The 17698-nt window shown below is 42.1% G+C and overlaps 2 protein-coding genes and 1 pseudogene across 3 annotated transcripts; 2 read left to right on the forward strand and 1 right to left on the reverse strand.

Moving 5' to 3' along the window:
* Positions 1-1321: 1321 nt before the first annotated feature.
* Positions 1322-4501, forward strand: LOC117537372 (annotated as a pseudogene).
* Positions 4502-5928: 1427 nt separating this feature from the next.
* LOC117537369 (tubulin alpha-1B chain-like) lies at positions 5929-16359 on the forward strand. 2 transcript variants are annotated; one of them, XM_034202557.1, is made up of 5 exons: positions 5929-6051; positions 7100-7322; positions 7413-7561; positions 8176-9102; positions 16165-16359. In XM_034202557.1, the coding sequence occupies exons 1-5, from the start codon at positions 6049-6051 to the stop codon at positions 16216-16218; spliced, it is 1356 nt and encodes a 451-aa protein (XP_034058448.1). In that variant the 5' UTR covers positions 5929-6048; the 3' UTR covers positions 16219-16359. The 2 variants fall into 2 exon arrangements, with proteins under 2 accessions (XP_034058448.1, XP_034058447.1); XM_034202556.1 differs by lacking the exons at positions 5929-6051; positions 7100-7322; positions 7413-7561; positions 8176-9102 and adding exons at positions 13333-13564; positions 14661-14883; positions 14986-15134 and having other exon boundaries at positions 15238-16359.
* LOC117537368 (tubulin alpha chain-like) lies at positions 10280-13320 on the reverse strand. The gene is made up of 4 exons (XM_034202555.1): positions 13078-13320; positions 11878-12100; positions 11632-11780; positions 10280-11529 (listed from the first exon to the last, which is right to left on the reverse strand). The coding sequence occupies exons 1-4, from the start codon at positions 13078-13080 to the stop codon at positions 10549-10551; spliced, it is 1356 nt and encodes a 451-aa protein (XP_034058446.1). The 5' UTR covers positions 13081-13320; the 3' UTR covers positions 10280-10548.
* Positions 16360-17698: the final 1339 nt, after the last annotated feature.

The following is a 17698-nucleotide window of genomic DNA, read 5'->3' on the forward strand; positions in this document are numbered from 1 at the left end:
CATGAGTAATATTGTCAATCTTTATTGAAATATCATTCATTGTATCAACTGCAGGAAATAGTAAGCCCTCCTTTTATATTCTTTATAACTGACTCTGACAATAGCTTGTTTATTATTGTTTTAAATTATGCCATTTTTTTCCCTCTTTTGTATCTTTATGCGTAGTTATAAAGAACTTAACTATTTATTTCAATGTAAGATTTTTTATTAAATCTCAATTGGCATTATGCATTCTGCAATTTGTGTTGCTCCACTATCAGGTCCAGAGGGCACCACTGCACTACTTCATCACAACATTGCATCTTTACCTTTGCCCTCTTGCTCGATAAAGTATTGTGGGTCAGAATAGCCATATATACATATGCTGGCTTCCATACTGCAATATGCAGTAGGCCCTAGGGCATACTTGTAGGTTTTGCTTAATGACTTAATCTGTTTCTGGCATACCAAATAGTACAGTTGTATGGGTAAGGGAACCCAAAGTAATCTCATTGTTCTCCATTGTATTCTGTCCAGTTTTTTTGTAGTAGCCTACTTTTAACTGCTGCTTAATAAACCATGTAATCATAATCCATCCTCATCAAAGCCCGGTATATGTGTAATGATGTGTTTTTGAAAGCTTACCATTCAAAACCAAATAAACACCTTACAAAATAAAGCAAATTTAATGTCAATATTATATATATATATACTGTGTATGTATATATATATATCATATAATTTCTCCTGTACATCAACCAACCAATATATTTAAACAGGATTATTCTATCCATGGACTTGGTTTGAAGTGATAACCGCTGGCAATGACCTTATATTTCATTTGAGTGACCAGCACATATTATGATTTTCCTCTACTGACATTTTGAATCCACAACTCTATATTGATGATTGCTTTCTGTTTACATTTGAATACACAGGGATAATCCATCATCTGCGTTTACACATCACACACATGTTCCTCTTTTATTTGAACCAAAAAGTAGTTTGAGAGCATCTTCAGGGCAAGCAGCACTCCGTCACTTCCTGCCCAAAATGACGGCCCCGCCCACTGAAGAGTGAAAACAAAGCATCAGCGCATCATGTCTAAAAGCTGATATGCACTTAGAAAAAGAGGACAGTAAAAGAAAAAATCTAACTCAGAAATGACAGTGTGTAAAAGCCTGCTGCCTGCAACTCGTTCAGACCATATACAGTCTATGGTTCAGGCTGACCGGACACCTCATTGGTCAGCATGATCAGAAACGTGATAAAATGCTATCTCATTTCCTGGTTTTGGTACCCATTCTACCGTCCCTGCAGCACTCTTTGACCAATAGGAATCAAGCTCACCAGACGTTCGGCCAATCTGATTCGGCTCCTCTTATCCTCCAGCTGAGAAAGTATAAATGACCCCACCTAGAAAAAGGCATCAGTTGCTTCTCACACTGGACTCATAAATGCCCTGCTGCGAGAGCTAACTTTTCCTCTTTCCTCTTTTTAATCAAAACTCAGAACTTCCCAACTTTAAAAAAACAAACATGGTAAGTGTGAAAATATACGTTTTCTTAACTTATATTGTGTACATGAACGTGTGATTTCACGCGGCGACCAAACTAACTAACTAACTGTTAAGGAGTGGCATATGCCTGCTGTCTACAATTTTTTTTAAAAGCCTTTAACGTGTTGGATTAACGTTTTCGTTTTAACTGTAATATTGGTCAAATATGTGTCAATTTGACAGGGCACAGTCCACATTCAAGTTTGTTCTTGGTTTTCTTTTCTGTCCATTGACCCATTTGTTGGCAGAGGATGGTGTGTGGTTTCAGCCTGACACATTCCTCTTGTACCCACTGTTATGTTGTGTGTGTGTATATATATATTACAAATAAGGAACAAGAGCTGTATTTGGTTTGGTTTGGTTTTAGGAAAAGTATTATTAACAGTGTTTCCCCTAGGTTTACTGCTTTGGGGGGGGGGGGGGGGGCTGCCTGACCGGGGTGGGGGGGGGTGTGTATTTCAAAATCCTCTGGAGCAGAGAGAGGAGCTGTGGGTTCTTGTTATTGATTAATTAATCAGTGTTTCTTAGGGTCAAAAACACTAAACTCACAACTTAAAATGAAAGTGTTTAGTTTATTTAATAAAAGAGCACATGTTCAATGTGAAAAGTGACAGTAGATATAGATTAGTTGCAATTTGGTGCTATATTTAAAAAAAAAAAAAATTGAATTTCAGGGGGGGGGGGCGCGGCGCCCCTCCAAGACAATGGTAGGGGAAATACTGCTGTTTTCTTTCAGGTTATGTGTGAATAATTAGCCTCTGTTATAAATAGCCTTTTCTCAAAGGGTTGTCTGTTCCTTGATGAGTTGCCTTCAGCATCTAATTTGTGAAACTAAGCACACTTGTGAGCCAACCACGCCTTTAAAACAAAAAAATACATTAAGTTATAGTGCCATAACAACTTCCTTTTTCCACAGCGTGAGTGTATTTCCATCCACGTCGGTCAGGCTGGAGTCCAGATTGGCAATGCCTGCTGGGAGCTTTACTGCCTGGAACATGGGATCCAGCCGGACGGACGGATGCCCAGTGACAAGACGATTGGAGGAGGAGACGACTCCTTCAACACCTTCTTCAGTGAGACTGGAGCTGGAAAGCACGTCCCCAGAGCAGTTTTTGTGGACCTGGAGCCCACTGTCATCGGTAAACTCTCACTACAAACAAGCAACAATGCTGATTTGGTGTAGATTATTCCACCTCTTAGTCAAACCCTTAAATATATGCATATTCCTCTTTTATAGATGAGGTGCGCACTGGGATCTACCGCCAGCTCTTCCACCCTGAGCAGATGATCACTGGCAAGGAGGATGCTGCCAACAACTACGCCCGAGGACACTACACCATCGGAAAGGAGGTCATTGACCTGGTGATGGACAGGATCCGCAAACTGGTGGGTATATTCAGAACTTTAAAATATGAAATTGAATAAATCAGTTTTAATGCCAAGAAGGTTGTCACATAAAAGGAATTTAAGCGGATACTCCTGCCCCATTGTTCTGACCACACCCCATCTTCAAACTCTGCCTCCTATACTGCACATCTGGAATGGTTTTGATTAGTCATATGCTGCAAACACAATAGCTTTTTCTTGTGACTGCTTTTAAAGCAAGAAAGAGAAACCCTGGCTCTATACCAAGTTAATAACCAATGTTGTAGAATTTCCTGAGTATGTTGAACTCTTACTACAGTGCCCTCAGGCACATTTTGCCTGAAAAAGCTTTGCCAGGATTACGCACACCGACTCACCAGCTGAAAACAATACCAGTGTCTCTGACACAGCTGGGAAAAAGCTGAACAGTATTTCCAGACGTTCTTTATACTCTGAACTTCAGTACTTTTCATTCTCTTTGTTTCAGTCAGTCTAAAAGATGTGTAACGCATAAATGTGATCATTGTCTCTCCCTTTGTTTTCAGGCTGACCAGTGCACCGGTCTTCAGGGTTTCCTGGTGTTCCACAGCTTCGGAGGGGGCACCGGCTCTGGTTTCACCTCCCTGCTGATGGAGCGTCTGTCCGTCGACTACGGCAAGAAGTCCAAGCTGGAGTTCTCCGTCTACCCAGCTCCCCAGGTGTCCACCGCTGTGGTGGAGCCCTACAACGCCATCCTGACCACCCACACCACCCTGGAGCACTCTGACTGTGCCTTCATGGTTGATAATGAGGCTATTTATGATATCTGCCGTAGAAACCTCGATATCGAGCGTCCCTCTTACACAAACCTCAACAGGTTAATGAGTCAGATTGTGTCCTCCATCACTGCCTCCCTTCGCTTTGATGGTGCCCTCAATGTTGATCTGACAGAGTTCCAGACCAACTTGGTGCCCTATCCCCGTATCCACTTCCCTCTGGCCACCTATGCCCCTGTTATCTCTGCAGAGAAAGCTTACCATGAGCAGTTAACCGTGGCAGAAATCACTAATTCCTGCTTCGAGCCAGCCAATCAGTTGGTGAAATGTGACCCACGCCACGGTAAATACATGGCCTGCTGCCTTTTGTATCGTGGTGATGTCGTTCCCAAAGACGTGAACGCTGCCATTGCTTCCATCAAAACCAAGCGCTCCATCCAGTTTGTGGACTGGTGCCCCACTGGTTTCAAGGTGGGCATCAACTACCAGCCGCCCACTGTAGTTCCTGGTGGAGACCTGGCCAAGGTCCAGAGGGCTGTGTGCATGCTGAGCAACACCACTGCTATTGCAGAGGCCTGGGCTCGGCTTGACCACAAGTTTGATCTGATGTACGCTAAGCGTGCCTTTGTGCACTGGTATGTGGGTGAGGGTATGGAGGAGGGAGAGTTCTCTGAGGCCAGAGAGGACATGGCCGCTCTGGAGAAAGATTACGAGGAGGTTGGAGCTGATAGTCAGGGGGGATGAGGATGAGGAAGGAGAGGAGTATTAGAAAGGGAAACATTCCGATGTATTAATCTCTGTGCCTTCTTATCAATGTTCAGAAAATAAAATCTGTTTAACTGAATGTATTGTTTGCACTTTTTGTACACACTCACTGTACTCTCATAATCTGCCTAAAATACTTTAAACAGTATATTCACTCAATGGTCAGATCATTCTAAAAATGTTTTCATAATAAAGATCTTGGGCATTTTAGTCACTTGGGGGCGGGGTTGGGGGCGGGGCAAGTGTTCGACATGTTTTCCAACAGAACTAGCACTGTCAAAATACTCTAAATTACTTTTACTGCATAAGATTATTTCAATATATAATTTTCACCTTTAAATGTCAATCTGCTTTTTCCTAAATGTACCCAATAGTTAAAAATTAGAAATCAACCAAGGTAAGTATTTTAACTCAAGAGGACATACTTTAACAACATTACTTTTTTTGTAATTTCATAATTCGATTCAATATTTAGAGAAAAATATTGCATATTAATACAATGTAAAATGGACGAAATATGTGTTTATAGATTAATCCATATGGTGGCATTTTAACTTTAATAACAAACAAAAATTGCATAAGTCTTTATTATTCAATATTATATAATGGGCGAATCTGAGGTTATTATTTTAACCTAAGTTCGAAATGTTTGTATTTTTATAATATCCTGCAATCTTATTTTCTTTTACTTACATAATATGCTGAATCATTTGTTTATTTAAGTATGTGTTGGCTATTTACATTTACCTGTGGCTTACTTGGCGAAGTGCCCTTGAGCAAGGCACCTAACCCCCAACTGCTCACTGGCGCCGGCTAGACTAGCTGCCTCCGCTCTGACCTCTCAACTGCATGCATGTGCATGTGACCATGTGTGCATATAACTGTGTATTTGTATATGTATGTGCATGTTAAAAAAAAAAGTGTGTAGGCCTACTGTGTATGACCTGTATAAAAACGCGTGTGTGTGTGTACGACAGAAACTGAATTTCATTAATTAATAAAGGTCCATCTTCTTCTTCTTCTTCTTCTTCTTCTTCTTCTTCTTCTTTTTCTACCATGGCTTTACACAGAATTTGTATAATTTAAAATTATCTCGAAGGTTCAATAAAGTCTGGACGACCACTTTTCTTAGACTATTACTTCTAATTATAGAGACATTTTACATCACCAAGGTGACGTCCGATATACTCTCAAACCCACTGCTGACACCAGTATAAGAAAGAAACAAGAAAGCAACATTTTAACGCTAAAGTTAAATGTTGGGTATGGAACTTGTCCATTGCATTAGGATGAATTGTGTTTTCCTGAATATTATTTTCCATTCCTCCAAAGCATGACAGAACTCGTGTCTATATTATCCTCGAGCGTCATCGTTAATGTTTTCTGTAACACCTGCGAAGAACATCAAGGTTTTCCTTTAACCAATAGGAAGGAAGCTCTTGTGACTTCGGCCAATCAGATCCATCTGCTCTCCCCTCCTTGTAATTTAACTTGTGTATAAATTGCCTTGCATAGCTAGCCTGGTGCTAGCAGCATCTCACGCAGCACTCCTTGAAACGCAGCTGTGAGAGTTAATTCAGTCTCTTAATCCTGTTTTCCAGCCCTCGACACACAGCAACAGGAAACATGGTGAGTATGGAACATTTAAAACGTGTTATGTTAAATTAAACCAGCCACATAGAGCACATGTCATGAATTATAATTGTAATCAATTTATATTGATGGCAGAAGCTAATTGCAGAACTTTTAACAAGAGTTAACAATGCCTCCAGTGAAAGGTCTGCTAACAAAGTTTTATGCGAACTTTTTTAATGTGACTTATTTAGGGTTATTATGTATTTTTTTTAAACCGAGAGAGAGGAGCTTTTTTAATTACATTTTTGGGCATTTTAAAAACAAATCCTTCCCTGTCTTTGCAGTGTGCACAATGACCCAGTTTGAGTATATAAGTATTCTGGTCACACTCCTGCTTAACTGCATATTTTAAAGGGACTTGCTGCCACCCCTGGGTTTCCAAATAAATGTACGATCAGACACTTTAATCTATATTTAACAGATTATACTACTGGTTTAAAAACTGCATGTGTGTGGGAAAAATATGACCACAGCTCTGTTTTGTAGGTAGACTAAACATGATGTCCCTCTAAAGATATTTAATGTAATATAATCTCAACATGCGAAAATTGTTGCCTGTATGTTTATTTCTTGTATACATGCATCAATATCTCACATCCATTTGTTTTATTGCACGATTTCATATCTTTCTATGTCTTAAGTATACTGTGCATGAAGTACAGTGTTAAAGGAGCCTGAGATTTAGGATTTGCATTGGCAACAAGCACGCTGTTGTGCATATGACAATAAAGCCTTTAGATCGTGTTCTGCCTTAATCATATTTTATGCACAGACAATCGGTTATGTGTTTATTTTGATGAACTGATTCCTTTTCATGGCTGTAAATACATGTCAACTGACTCGGTCATGATGGTGTTGTATCTGTTCTTCACAAAGGATCCTTTAATTTTAACCCCACGCTTAACCCCCCCCCCCTCCATGCCTTCGGATATTGTGCCCACTTTAACATGTGATGATCTCAAGCATCTTATAAGACATGGAAAAACTTATAGCTGTGTGACGATATTTATTGTACATTTTACACATTGCTGTTTTCCTCCAGCGTGAGTGCATCTCTATCCACATCGGTCAGGCTGGAGTCCAGATTGGCAATTCATGCTGGGAGCTTTACTGCCTGGAACATGGGATCCAGCCGGACGGACGGATGTCCAGTGACAAGACTCTTGGTGGCACAGACAATTCCTTCAACACCTTTTTCAGTGAGACTGGAGCTGGAAAGCACGTCCCCAGAGCAGTTTTTGTGGACCTGGAGCCCACTGTCATCGGTAAACTCAATACATTGAAATGTCATAGTTTCCTCTTTGTTTCAGAAAAACAAACCCTGAATGGATTTCTGATTTAAATCTATTTTTTAGATGAGATTCGCTCCGGGATCTACCGCCAGCTGTTCCACCCTGAGCAGATGATCACTGGCAAGGAGGATGCTGCCAACAACTACGCCCGAGGACACTACACCATCGGCAAGGAGCTCATTGAAGTGGTGCTGGACAGGGTCCGCAAATTGGTGGGTATATTTAGAGCAAGGTTCCTTCCTAATAAGGCTGGAAGGCTAGGACATTGTTTGATTCTCAATAATTTGTCAGAAAAGATAATGCACCCCCACCCATTTAATAGGGGGTATAACAAACTTAAAGGGTGCGTTAACAGATCAGAAAATCTCATTGTACATCTTTTATTTTTGTTGGTTACAATTGGCCTTTTTAAAGGAACAAAAATACAAACTTGAGTTTCTTTTTCTGTAAACAGTACTATAACATGGTGTATAACTAAAGCATGTTAAAGGTGGGGCAGGTAAGTTTGAGAAACCGGCTCGAGATACACTTTGTGTTATATTCCATGGAATGCTCTTAACATCCCGATAGCAATGAATATCTGAAGTGCTTTGACAAAAAATCCATTAAAAAATTTCATCTGTGGAAGCCGTGGCACTGTAATAAGCACGACCAATCATCTGAGCCGGCCCGGCTAAAATAACTGGATGGCCTACCTGCCTGTCAGCCTTCCATCGGTGCACAAACTTATCTCGTGCCCTCATTGGTCATGTGCGCGTTCGTGTGTGTTGGAGATTTTTTTTCTCCAACCTGTTATGGTGATTGTCTCTCTCTCCTTTTGTTTCAGTCTGACCAGTGCACCGGTCTTCAGGGTTTCCTGGTGTTCCACAGCTTCGGAGGGGGCACCGGCTCTGGTTTCACCTCCCTGCTGATGGAGCGTCTGTCCGTCGACTACGGCAAGAAGTCCAAGCTGGAGTTCTCCATCTACCCAGCTCCCCAGGTGTCCACCGCTGTGGTGGAGCCCTACAACGCCATCTTGACCACCCACACCACCCTGGAGCACTCTGACTGTGCCTTTATGGTTGATAACGAGGCCATCTATGATATCTGCCGTAGGAACCTCGATATCGAGCGTCCCTCTTACACAAACCTCAACAGGTTGATCAGTCAGATTGTGTCCTCCATCACTGCATCCCTTCGCTTTGATGGTGCCCTCAATGTTGATCTGACAGAGTTCCAGACCAACTTGGTGCCCTATCCCCGTATCCACTTCCCTCTGGCCACCTATGCCCCTGTTATCTCTGCAGAGAAAGCTTACCATGAGCAGTTAACCGTGTCAGAAATCACTAATTCCTGCTTCGAGCCAGCCAATCAGTTGGTGAAATGTGACCCACGCCACGGTAAATACATGGCCTGCTGCCTTTTGTATCGTGGTGATGTCGTTCCCAAAGATGTGAACGCTGCCATTGCCACCATCAAAACCAAGCCCTCCATCCAGTTTGTGGACTGGTGCCCCACTGGTTTCAAGGTGGGCATCAACTACCAGCCGCCCACTGTAGTTCCTGGTGGAGACCTGGCCAAGGTCCAGAGGGCTGTGTGCATGCTGAGCAACACCACTGCTATTGCAGAGGCCTGGGCTCGGCTTGACCACAAGTTTGATCTGATGTACGCTAAGCGTGCCTTTGTGCACTGGTATGTGGGTGAGGGTATGGAGGAGGGAGAGTTCTCTGAGGCCAGAGAGGACATGGCCGCTCTGGAGAAAGATTACGAGGAGGTTGGAGCTGATAGTCAGGGGGATGATGAGGAAGGAGAGGAGTATTAAATTATGTATGCTTTTAATTAACCCAAAAAAATAAAGATTGTTTATTGACTGTACTATTGTTTGCTCTCCTTTTCACACCACTCCACAGGGCACATGTACTGTTGGGACATTATTTTTTAATAGAGCAGTTTCGATTGTTTTGTTTCTGTAGTTGGCACTTATGCTTAAAGCATTCTGCAATCTCTGGTAGTCATATCACATAATAGATTCAAATGCATTCAAGCCATGTTTTTCAGTTCACCTCGTATTTGTTTAGGTATGTTTTACATATATAAATACAACTGGGACAGCAATACATCTTGATGTAAAGTCATCTTTATGCAATTAGAACAGTTAATCTCAGTCTATTTCAATCTAAAGGTTGAGTTTATCAGATAAAACAAGTAAACTGTTGTGTGTATATATTAACTATAAATAAATGGTGTATTTTAGAATACATTTAATATAATGATGCTCAAATGTCAAACTACTATATTGTATTTTTCCTCTGTAGCATAAAGGAAGTAGGCTGCAACTGCATTTTGTTTGGCAACCCTGTGTTGCGAATCGACATATGAAGCCTAAATCCCAAAACGATATTGAATACTGGAATTGAGCAATATCTTCTTGCAGACCCAGTTACCACACCTACTTTTGACCGTTTTAAACGTTTTTTCTCACAGAAAACTACCACTAGGGGTCTCCAGGTAACTGGAAATCATGACTTTTGAAGAGCCTTTCACTTCAACACTGTTTTTAAGACCGTTATCGCATCTTAAATTGCAAACCATTAAATAAGTTTGAACACAAATCTCACCATTGTCTCTGAATTAGACGGAGATCACTGGTGGCGTATATGAATTTAGGGGAATCTTGATATAAATACAAGTCTCTTTATTGGTCGGTAGTACCTTGTTGGTGACCGTGAATGCTTTATTCTGAATTTGATCAAAAAAACAAATGGCACAATGCTATGCGACCATGATGCAGTTAAATGCATAGCAAACAATTGGTAAAAATAAATAGATTTGCAGCATTTAAATATTTGCAAGGCAGTAGACAAAACTTGTAATATTGCAACATGGGAACATGTTTTTGAAAGACACGACCTAAAACTGTGAAAATATGAAAAACAAAACAGACACACAAGTACTTTTCCCAAGTTTATTTACACTCCATAAACCATCCAATTGTTTTTTTGCAACTACAGTGACACATTTGGAATAGAAACACGTTACATTTCTAGTACAAAGGCAAGATTTTGGGCTTCAGCGTATTGGTAAGGAATTAAGCTTTCAAGGGGTTTTTCTTATTGGACCTATTCCTCTCCCTCTCCCTCAATGTCCGAACTTGTAATGATAGTTAAACATTCATTTTTAGAATTAATTGTATCATGTTTAACTAATGCCTTTTTGTCCCTTAATATTCCTCTCCCTCTTCCTCTCCCTCACCCTCAATGGAGTCAACTCCAACCTCCTCGTAATCTTTCTCCAGAGCGGCCATGTCCTCTCTGGCCTCAGAGAACTCTCCCTCCTCCATACCCTCACCCACATACCAGTGCACAAAGGCACGCTTAGCGTACATCAGATCAAACTTGTGGTCAAGCCGAGCCCAGGCCTCTGCAATAGCAGTGGTGTTGCTCAGCATGCACACAGCCCTCTGGACCTTGGCCAGGTCTCCACCAGGAACTACAGTGGGCGGCTGGTAGTTGATGCCCACCTTGAAACCAGTGGGGCACCAGTCCACAAACTGGATGGAGCGCTTGGTTTTGATGGTGGCAATGGCAGCGTTCACGTCTTTGGGAACGACATCACCACGATACAAAAGGCAGCAGGCCATGTATTTACCGTGGCGTGGGTCACATTTCACCAACTGATTGGCTGGCTCGAAGCAGGAATTAGTGATTTCTGACACGGTTAACTGCTCATGGTAAGCTTTCTCTGCAGAGATAACAGGAGCATAGGTGGCCAGAGGGAAGTGGATACGGGGATAGGGCACCAAGTTGGTCTGGAACTCTGTCAGATCAACATTGAGGGCACCATCAAAGCGAAGGGAGGCAGTGATGGAGGACACAATCTGACTGATCAACCTGTTCAGGTTTGTGTAAGAGGGACGCTCGATATCGAGGTTCCTACGGCAGATATCATAAATAGCCTCATTATCAACCATGAAGGCACAGTCAGAGTGCTCCAGGGTGGTGTGGGTGGTCAGGATGGCGTTGTAGGGCTCCACCACAGCGGTGGACACCTGGGGAGCTGGGTAGATGGAGAACTCCAGCTTGGACTTCTTGCCGTAGTCGACGGATAGACGCTCCATCAGCAGGGAGGTGAAACCAGAGCCGGTGCCCCCTCCGAAGCTGTGGAACACCAGGAAACCCTGAAGACCGGTGCACTGGTCAGACTGGAAACAAAGGGGGAGACAAACATCACCTTGGGAACAGTTATGCAATGTAATTTGAAATCAATATTAGGATTAAATCCCTTTGGTTATAAATATGCCCACCAGTTTGCGGATCCTGTCCAGCACTGTGTCAATGATCTCCTTTCCGATGGTGTAGTGTCCTCGGGCGTAGTTGTTGGCAGCATCCTCCTTGCCAGTGATCAGTTGCTCAGGGTGGAAGAGCTGGCGGTAGATCCCAGTGCGCACCTCATCTGAAGAGACAAAAACAGCCATGGAGTCATTTGTGGCTTACAATGTAGACTTTCAACTTGCTTAAATAAAATGTCAGCCACAGGTGATGACACTTACCGATGACAGTGGGCTCCAGGTCCACAAAAACTGCTCTGGGGACGTGCTTTCCAGCTCCAGTCTCACTGAAGAAGGTGTTGAAGGAGTCGTCTCCTCCTCCAATCGTCTTGTCACTGGGCATCCGTCCGTCCGGCTGGATCCCATGTTCCAGGCAGTAAAGCTCCCAGCAGGCATTGCCAATCTGGACTCCAGCCTGACCGACGTGGATAGAGATGCATTCACGCTGGGGGGCAGAAAAAGAAGATTTGGATTACAGATCTTATTTAACCTCAAACCTTGCACTTAAAAATAGTTTTTTTAAGAGGAAATGTTCACAACTGCTTTAATTTTTTATTAAAAGAGCCACACACATACTGTAAGTGATGTAGCTAGACTTCTTACAAGTGGGTCATTCAAACCAGACAGCCAAGTTATTCAACAATAGAACGTTTTTTTGTCTGATAGCAAACTTCAAAATGGCAGCGCACCAGAGCCTGTTTCGATTCATTCTCCCCACTGCATGACAAGCATTTACTATTCCTGTGAAAGCATCTCTGTTTTGAGGTTCAGTCTACAATTTATTTTACAGGACCAAATGCATTTTAAAATGGTCCCTGCTTCCACATGAAACAGGTTTATTGCATGCAGAATGATTGAAAGAGAGAGGATTATGTAGGTCAGACATGTTGCAGAGTGCTGTCCGTTTAAAAAAAAGAAAAGAAAGGGCGCACTCATCCACTGGAAATGGAGGTCTCCCATTCATTTTCATATATTTTTACAGAAAAAATATTTAACAGAGATATTCTATATTTCATCCACATCATAATTTCACTGGGATGTATAACAACATAAACACATATTTAGAGCAAGGTGCATTCAATTATATTTTTAATAAAAGCTTAAAAGAAAAAAAGGTCTTAAAATCAAGATTACAAACAAGTAATAGTATATTTACAAATCTAGTGAAGCTCAGGAATAGATATTGGCTTGCACTGCAAAAGGCATGAGGCTACATTTTCATCAAGCATTGAAAGACAGCTAATCATTTGCATAGCAGCAGCCATATTGACTATCGCACAATATACAGCCATCACCCACTACAGCAAACGGGAAGAAAGGATGACGTCATATGAATATTTTACGATTAAAATCCTTTACTCTTCTTTACATGCACTCTCAACCATTAACATTGAAAATAAAATATCTAGAAATGATGCTCACCATGATTGCTCGTCTTTATTATGCAATGTAATACGACAAGCCTGAAGAGTGTGTGTCCGAGTCTGAGAATGATCTGCTGCTTAATGGACCACTCACACTCTGCCTCTATCGGAGAGCAGGTGAAGTGCGCCAAATAAAAACTCCTCCTCTTTCTGCCGCAGTAACCATTTCACACCCAAAGCAAATAAGATGACATGCATCCCTATAATGGAGAATAAACCTCAGAGACAAATAATCAGTACATTGTCAAATGTCCCAAACTCATGTCACAGTTACAGAATCTCAGGTTGCTGTCTGGATCTGAAATAGTTACTGCGGCAGAAAAAGGAGGGGTTTTCATTTGTTGGCGCAATTCACCTGTTCTCCTGCAGAGGCAGAGTATTTAGTTTGGTGCATCACCATATCAGCCTCAGATACTGCACCCCTCAGACGAGTACACTCCTCCGGCTTGTCTCATTACATTGCATAATATTGACAAGCAATCATGGTAAGAATTTATATTTATTATTTATGTAATGTCTGTGAATAGAAGAGGGTTTAACGTATAGATGTATCTGTCGCCATCCTCTGCTCCACTGTAGGTAATTAGGGTTGTGCATTGTTAATATGGCTGCTTCGAGACAACAAAAACGAATACACGCATAATAGAAATGTATGCAATGTATTTCTGTAGTGCATCCTACACTCAGCTTGACTAGCTTTGTAGTAATTATTTAGCTTTTATATTATAATTAAGCGTGTTTGTTAAATGATACATCCCTCCTTTAGAAATAAAAACAGATCTAAAATAATTAATTAGTGTCAATTGTAAATGAATGGGAGGCTTTTATTCTCAGTGGATGATTTAAACACAGTGCAACATGACCTAAATCATCGCGTCTCTTTCTCTCGCGGTAATTTTGCACATTTTATACATGGTCCTATAGGTGGTTCCTAACCAGATAGATTAGGGATTGCTATATATTTACACACATGGAACATTTTAGAATCAATGTTCCTGCCCCTAGAACTACCAAAGCTTATGAAAGACAAGCAATTTCAAGTGTCTCTTAAATGCTCTTAACAAAAGATGTTGAAACTACTAGAAGTGAGTCTTAATATTAATATTTTTCACTGACAATAAGTGTACATGTCTTGTTTAAATGCGTTTGTATGAAGGGGGAGACATGCAAGTGATTTTCATTGAAGGAGCAGTTGGGTGAATTACAAAGGGTTGAACACAAGATGAAATGTAGGCAAGGGTGTACGAGTTTGGAAACACTGTACTGGGGGTCTGCAAGTGGCAAACATTGCAATGTGTTACTCTGAAATGAATTATAAACTGAAGCTCAAACGGATTTCATATTATACAAAATTGTAATTTTAAAGGCTTTTTCGTGCATGGTGTGGATAATTAATTGAAACGGTTTCTGATGCACCGCCATTTTGCAGCTCATTTTTAAAGGCTAACTGACAACATCACAATGAAGTGTTAGGCATTTACAGTGTTCCAAAAATAAAAGCAGTTGTAAAGTTTCATTTTTTAAGGTATGTTTCAAGTTGAATACATTCTGTAATTCAAATCTTCTCTCTCTGCCCAACAGCGTGAGTGCATCTCTATCCACGTCGGTCAGGCTGGAGTCCAGATTGGCAATTCATGCTGGGAGCTTTACTGCCTGGAACATGGGATCCAGCCGGACGGACAGATGCCCAGTGACAAGACGTGTGGAGGAGGAGACGACTCCTTCAACACCTTCTTCAGTGAGACTGGAGCTGGAAAGCACGTCCCCAGAGCAGTTTTTGTGGACCTGGAGCCCACTGTCATCGGTAAACTCTCATTAAATATGATAAACTATCATAGTTGCTGCCATGTGTAGGTTTTTAACCAGTCAGTCAAACACTCCTATAATTGTTGCTTATTCTCCATAGATGAGGTGCGCACTGGGATCTACCGCCAGCTGTTCCACCCTGAGCAGCTGATCACTGGCAAGGAGGATGCTGCCAACAACTACGCCCGAGGACACTACACCATCGGCAAGGAGATCATTGACACAGTGCTGGACAGGATCCGCAAACTGGTGGGTAACTTGATGTATAGAGTGACACATTCCTAAAACAAATTCAAAATATCAAAATGAGTTGTTGAATTTGTATCTCATATTTGTCTCTCTCCATCTCCAGGCTGACCAGTGCACCGGTCTTCAGGGTTTCCTGGTGTTCCACAGCTTCGGAGGGGGCACCGGCTCTGGTTTCACCTCCCTGCTGATGGAGCGTCTGTCCGTCGACTACGGCAAGAAGTCCAAGCTGGAGTTCTCCGTCTACCCAGCTCCCCAGGTGTCCACCGCTGTGGTGGAGCCCTACAACGCCATCCTGACCACCCACACCACCCTGGAGCACTCTGACTGTGCCTTCATGGTTGATAACGAGGCCATCTATGATATCTGCCGTAGGAACCTCGATATCGAGCGTCCCTCTTACACAAACCTCAACAGGTTGATCAGTCAGATTGTGTCCTCCATCACTGCCTCCCTTCGCTTTGATGGTGCCCTCAATGTTGATCTGACAGAGTTCCAGACCAACTTGGTGCCCTATCCCCGTATCCACTTCCCTCTGGCCACCTATGCCCCTGTTATCTCTGCAGAGAAAGCTTACCATGAGCAGTTAACCGTGGCAGAAATCACTAATTCCTGCTTCGAGCCAGCCAATCAGTTGGTGAAATGTGACCCACGCCACGGTAAATACATGGCCTGCTGCCTTTTGTATCGTGGTGATGTCGTTCCCAAAGACGTGAACGCTGCCATTGCCACCATCAAAACCAAGCGCTCCATCCAGTTTGTGGACTGGTGCCCCACTGGTTTCAAGGTGGGCATCAACTACCAGCCGCCCACTGTAGTTCCTGGTGGAGACCTGGCCAAGGTCCAGAGGGCTGTGTGCATGCTGAGCAACACCACTGCTATTGCAGAGGCCTGGGCTCGGCTTGACCACAAGTTTGATCTGATGTACGCTAAGCGTGCCTTTGTGCACTGGTATGTGGGTGAGGGTATGGAGGAGGGAGAGTTCTCTGAGGCCAGAGAGGACATGGCCGCTCTGGAGAAAGATTACGAGGAGGTTGGAGTCGACTCCATTGAGGGTGAGGGAGAGGAAGAGGGAGAGGAATATTAAGGGACAAAAAGGCATTAGTTAAAAATGATACAATTAATTCTAAAAATGAATGTTTAACTATCATTACAAGTTCGGCTGTTCAGAGTTAGCGATCCTGAAAAATCAGTTTGACTCTGTTCTTAATAAATTTCCTACAACATATTAAGTCGTCTGTGTTTTTTCTGTGTTTTTTCTTTTGGTTTTAAGATTTTTAAAAAAACATTTACATTAGAGTGTTACCAATTGTATATGATCAGATAAGGGAATTCGTTTTACAGAATACACACAATGTTTAATTTATACTTTGAAAACTGTTAGAGCCCAGGTAAATATATACGATCATTTTATTTGTGCTGGATCTTCTATTTTTGTTACAACAGGGCCATATAGTAATTAGTGTCATTTTGCAACATGGCACACTCCTAAGAACCCTATCCCTATCTAGATATGGGCTAATTTTAAGCTAACAAAAACCCAACAATACTTAGTTTTAGTAGATTATTCATTATTGAAAACATGATAATTATAATCAAATGTTATCTCTGCCAATAAATCCCCCCTTATCCAACACCCTAATCCTTTATAACTAAACTAGCATGGTGTTTTTATCGAATTTCAAATGGTTTAATAGCCCATTCATGTGTGCCCACTCCAACGTCAACAGTCCCTAATCACCTTGGCATGTAAGAGGCATCAGCATCAGCTTCTCACATTTTACTTAAGGATGCACCAAGCATTCCTGTTACTTTTGGTACCCTGTCCATTCCTAAAGCCATAGTACCTTAACTTCTATCTTCCTAGAGTTTGTCACCAGACTTCCTCCTTCAGTTGGGGAGTTTTCTACAAAGGTGCTTAATTCTTTCAATACCGGGGTTAGTATCTGCTAAACAAACCTCTGAACTCACGTGCATACTTGCCAACCCTCCCGATTTCATTGCACTCTCCCGGTTTCCTCCCGGGGTCATATTTCTCCCGCATTTCTGCCGATTTCTGACAAAATCAGATTTACTGAGGACTGTTTCCACTCGAACTTTAATACAGCTACACCATTGTTTGGTTTCCATGGTAACCAGTCTCTGAGTCTGAGAGGGTGAGGAAGATAGTCACAGAAAACAGAATCGACAACTACTCTACTCTCTGCTCACTCCTTTCCTGTAAGATGGTGCTACAGGCCGCCATAACAATAAGCATGTTAATGTTAATCTAACAGCTCCCCCCCCCCCCCCCCCCCTCCCCCATTTTGCATGTTGAAATGCTCCCGATTTCTGAGGTCTCAAGGTTGGCAAGTATGCTCACGTGTCACCAAGTGTTCTGCATCTCCCCTGAGACATTGGAATATCTTCAAAAGACCTCTTTCCTTTTTTTGTCAGAGCTGTTTATGTATTGATTGCTGTGGGGGTGTTACAAGCATTTCACAAATATAAGAAAGCATGTTTCTCGAATACATTACTCACCCTGACCTGAAGTGTTAATTTAAGATATTTTCTGATAAAATGATTTT

Source organism: Gymnodraco acuticeps, unplaced genomic scaffold (genome assembly GCF_902827175.1).
Source record: "Gymnodraco acuticeps unplaced genomic scaffold, fGymAcu1.1, whole genome shotgun sequence".
Lineage (NCBI taxonomy): Eukaryota > Metazoa > Chordata > Actinopteri > Perciformes > Bathydraconidae > Gymnodraco > Gymnodraco acuticeps.

Bases quoted from the DNA above. Each gene is read 5' to 3' on its own strand.
- LOC117537369 (XM_034202557.1), top strand. The intron at 7,323-7,412 runs GTAAACTCAATA...TCTATTTTTTAG, and splicing joins CCTGGAGCCCACTGTCATCG to ATGAGATTCGCTCCGGGATC. The intron at 9,103-16,164 runs GTTGGAGCTGAT...GATTACGAGGAG, and splicing joins TGGAGAAAGATTACGAGGAG to GTTGGAGTCGACTCCATTGA.
- LOC117537368 (XM_034202555.1), bottom strand. The intron at 11,781-11,877 runs GTAAGTGTCATC...TTGTCTCTTCAG, and splicing joins CCTGGAGCCCACTGTCATCG to ATGAGGTGCGCACTGGGATC. The intron at 11,530-11,631 runs GTGGGCATATTT...CTTTGTTTCCAG, and splicing joins TGGACAGGATCCGCAAACTG to TCTGACCAGTGCACCGGTCT.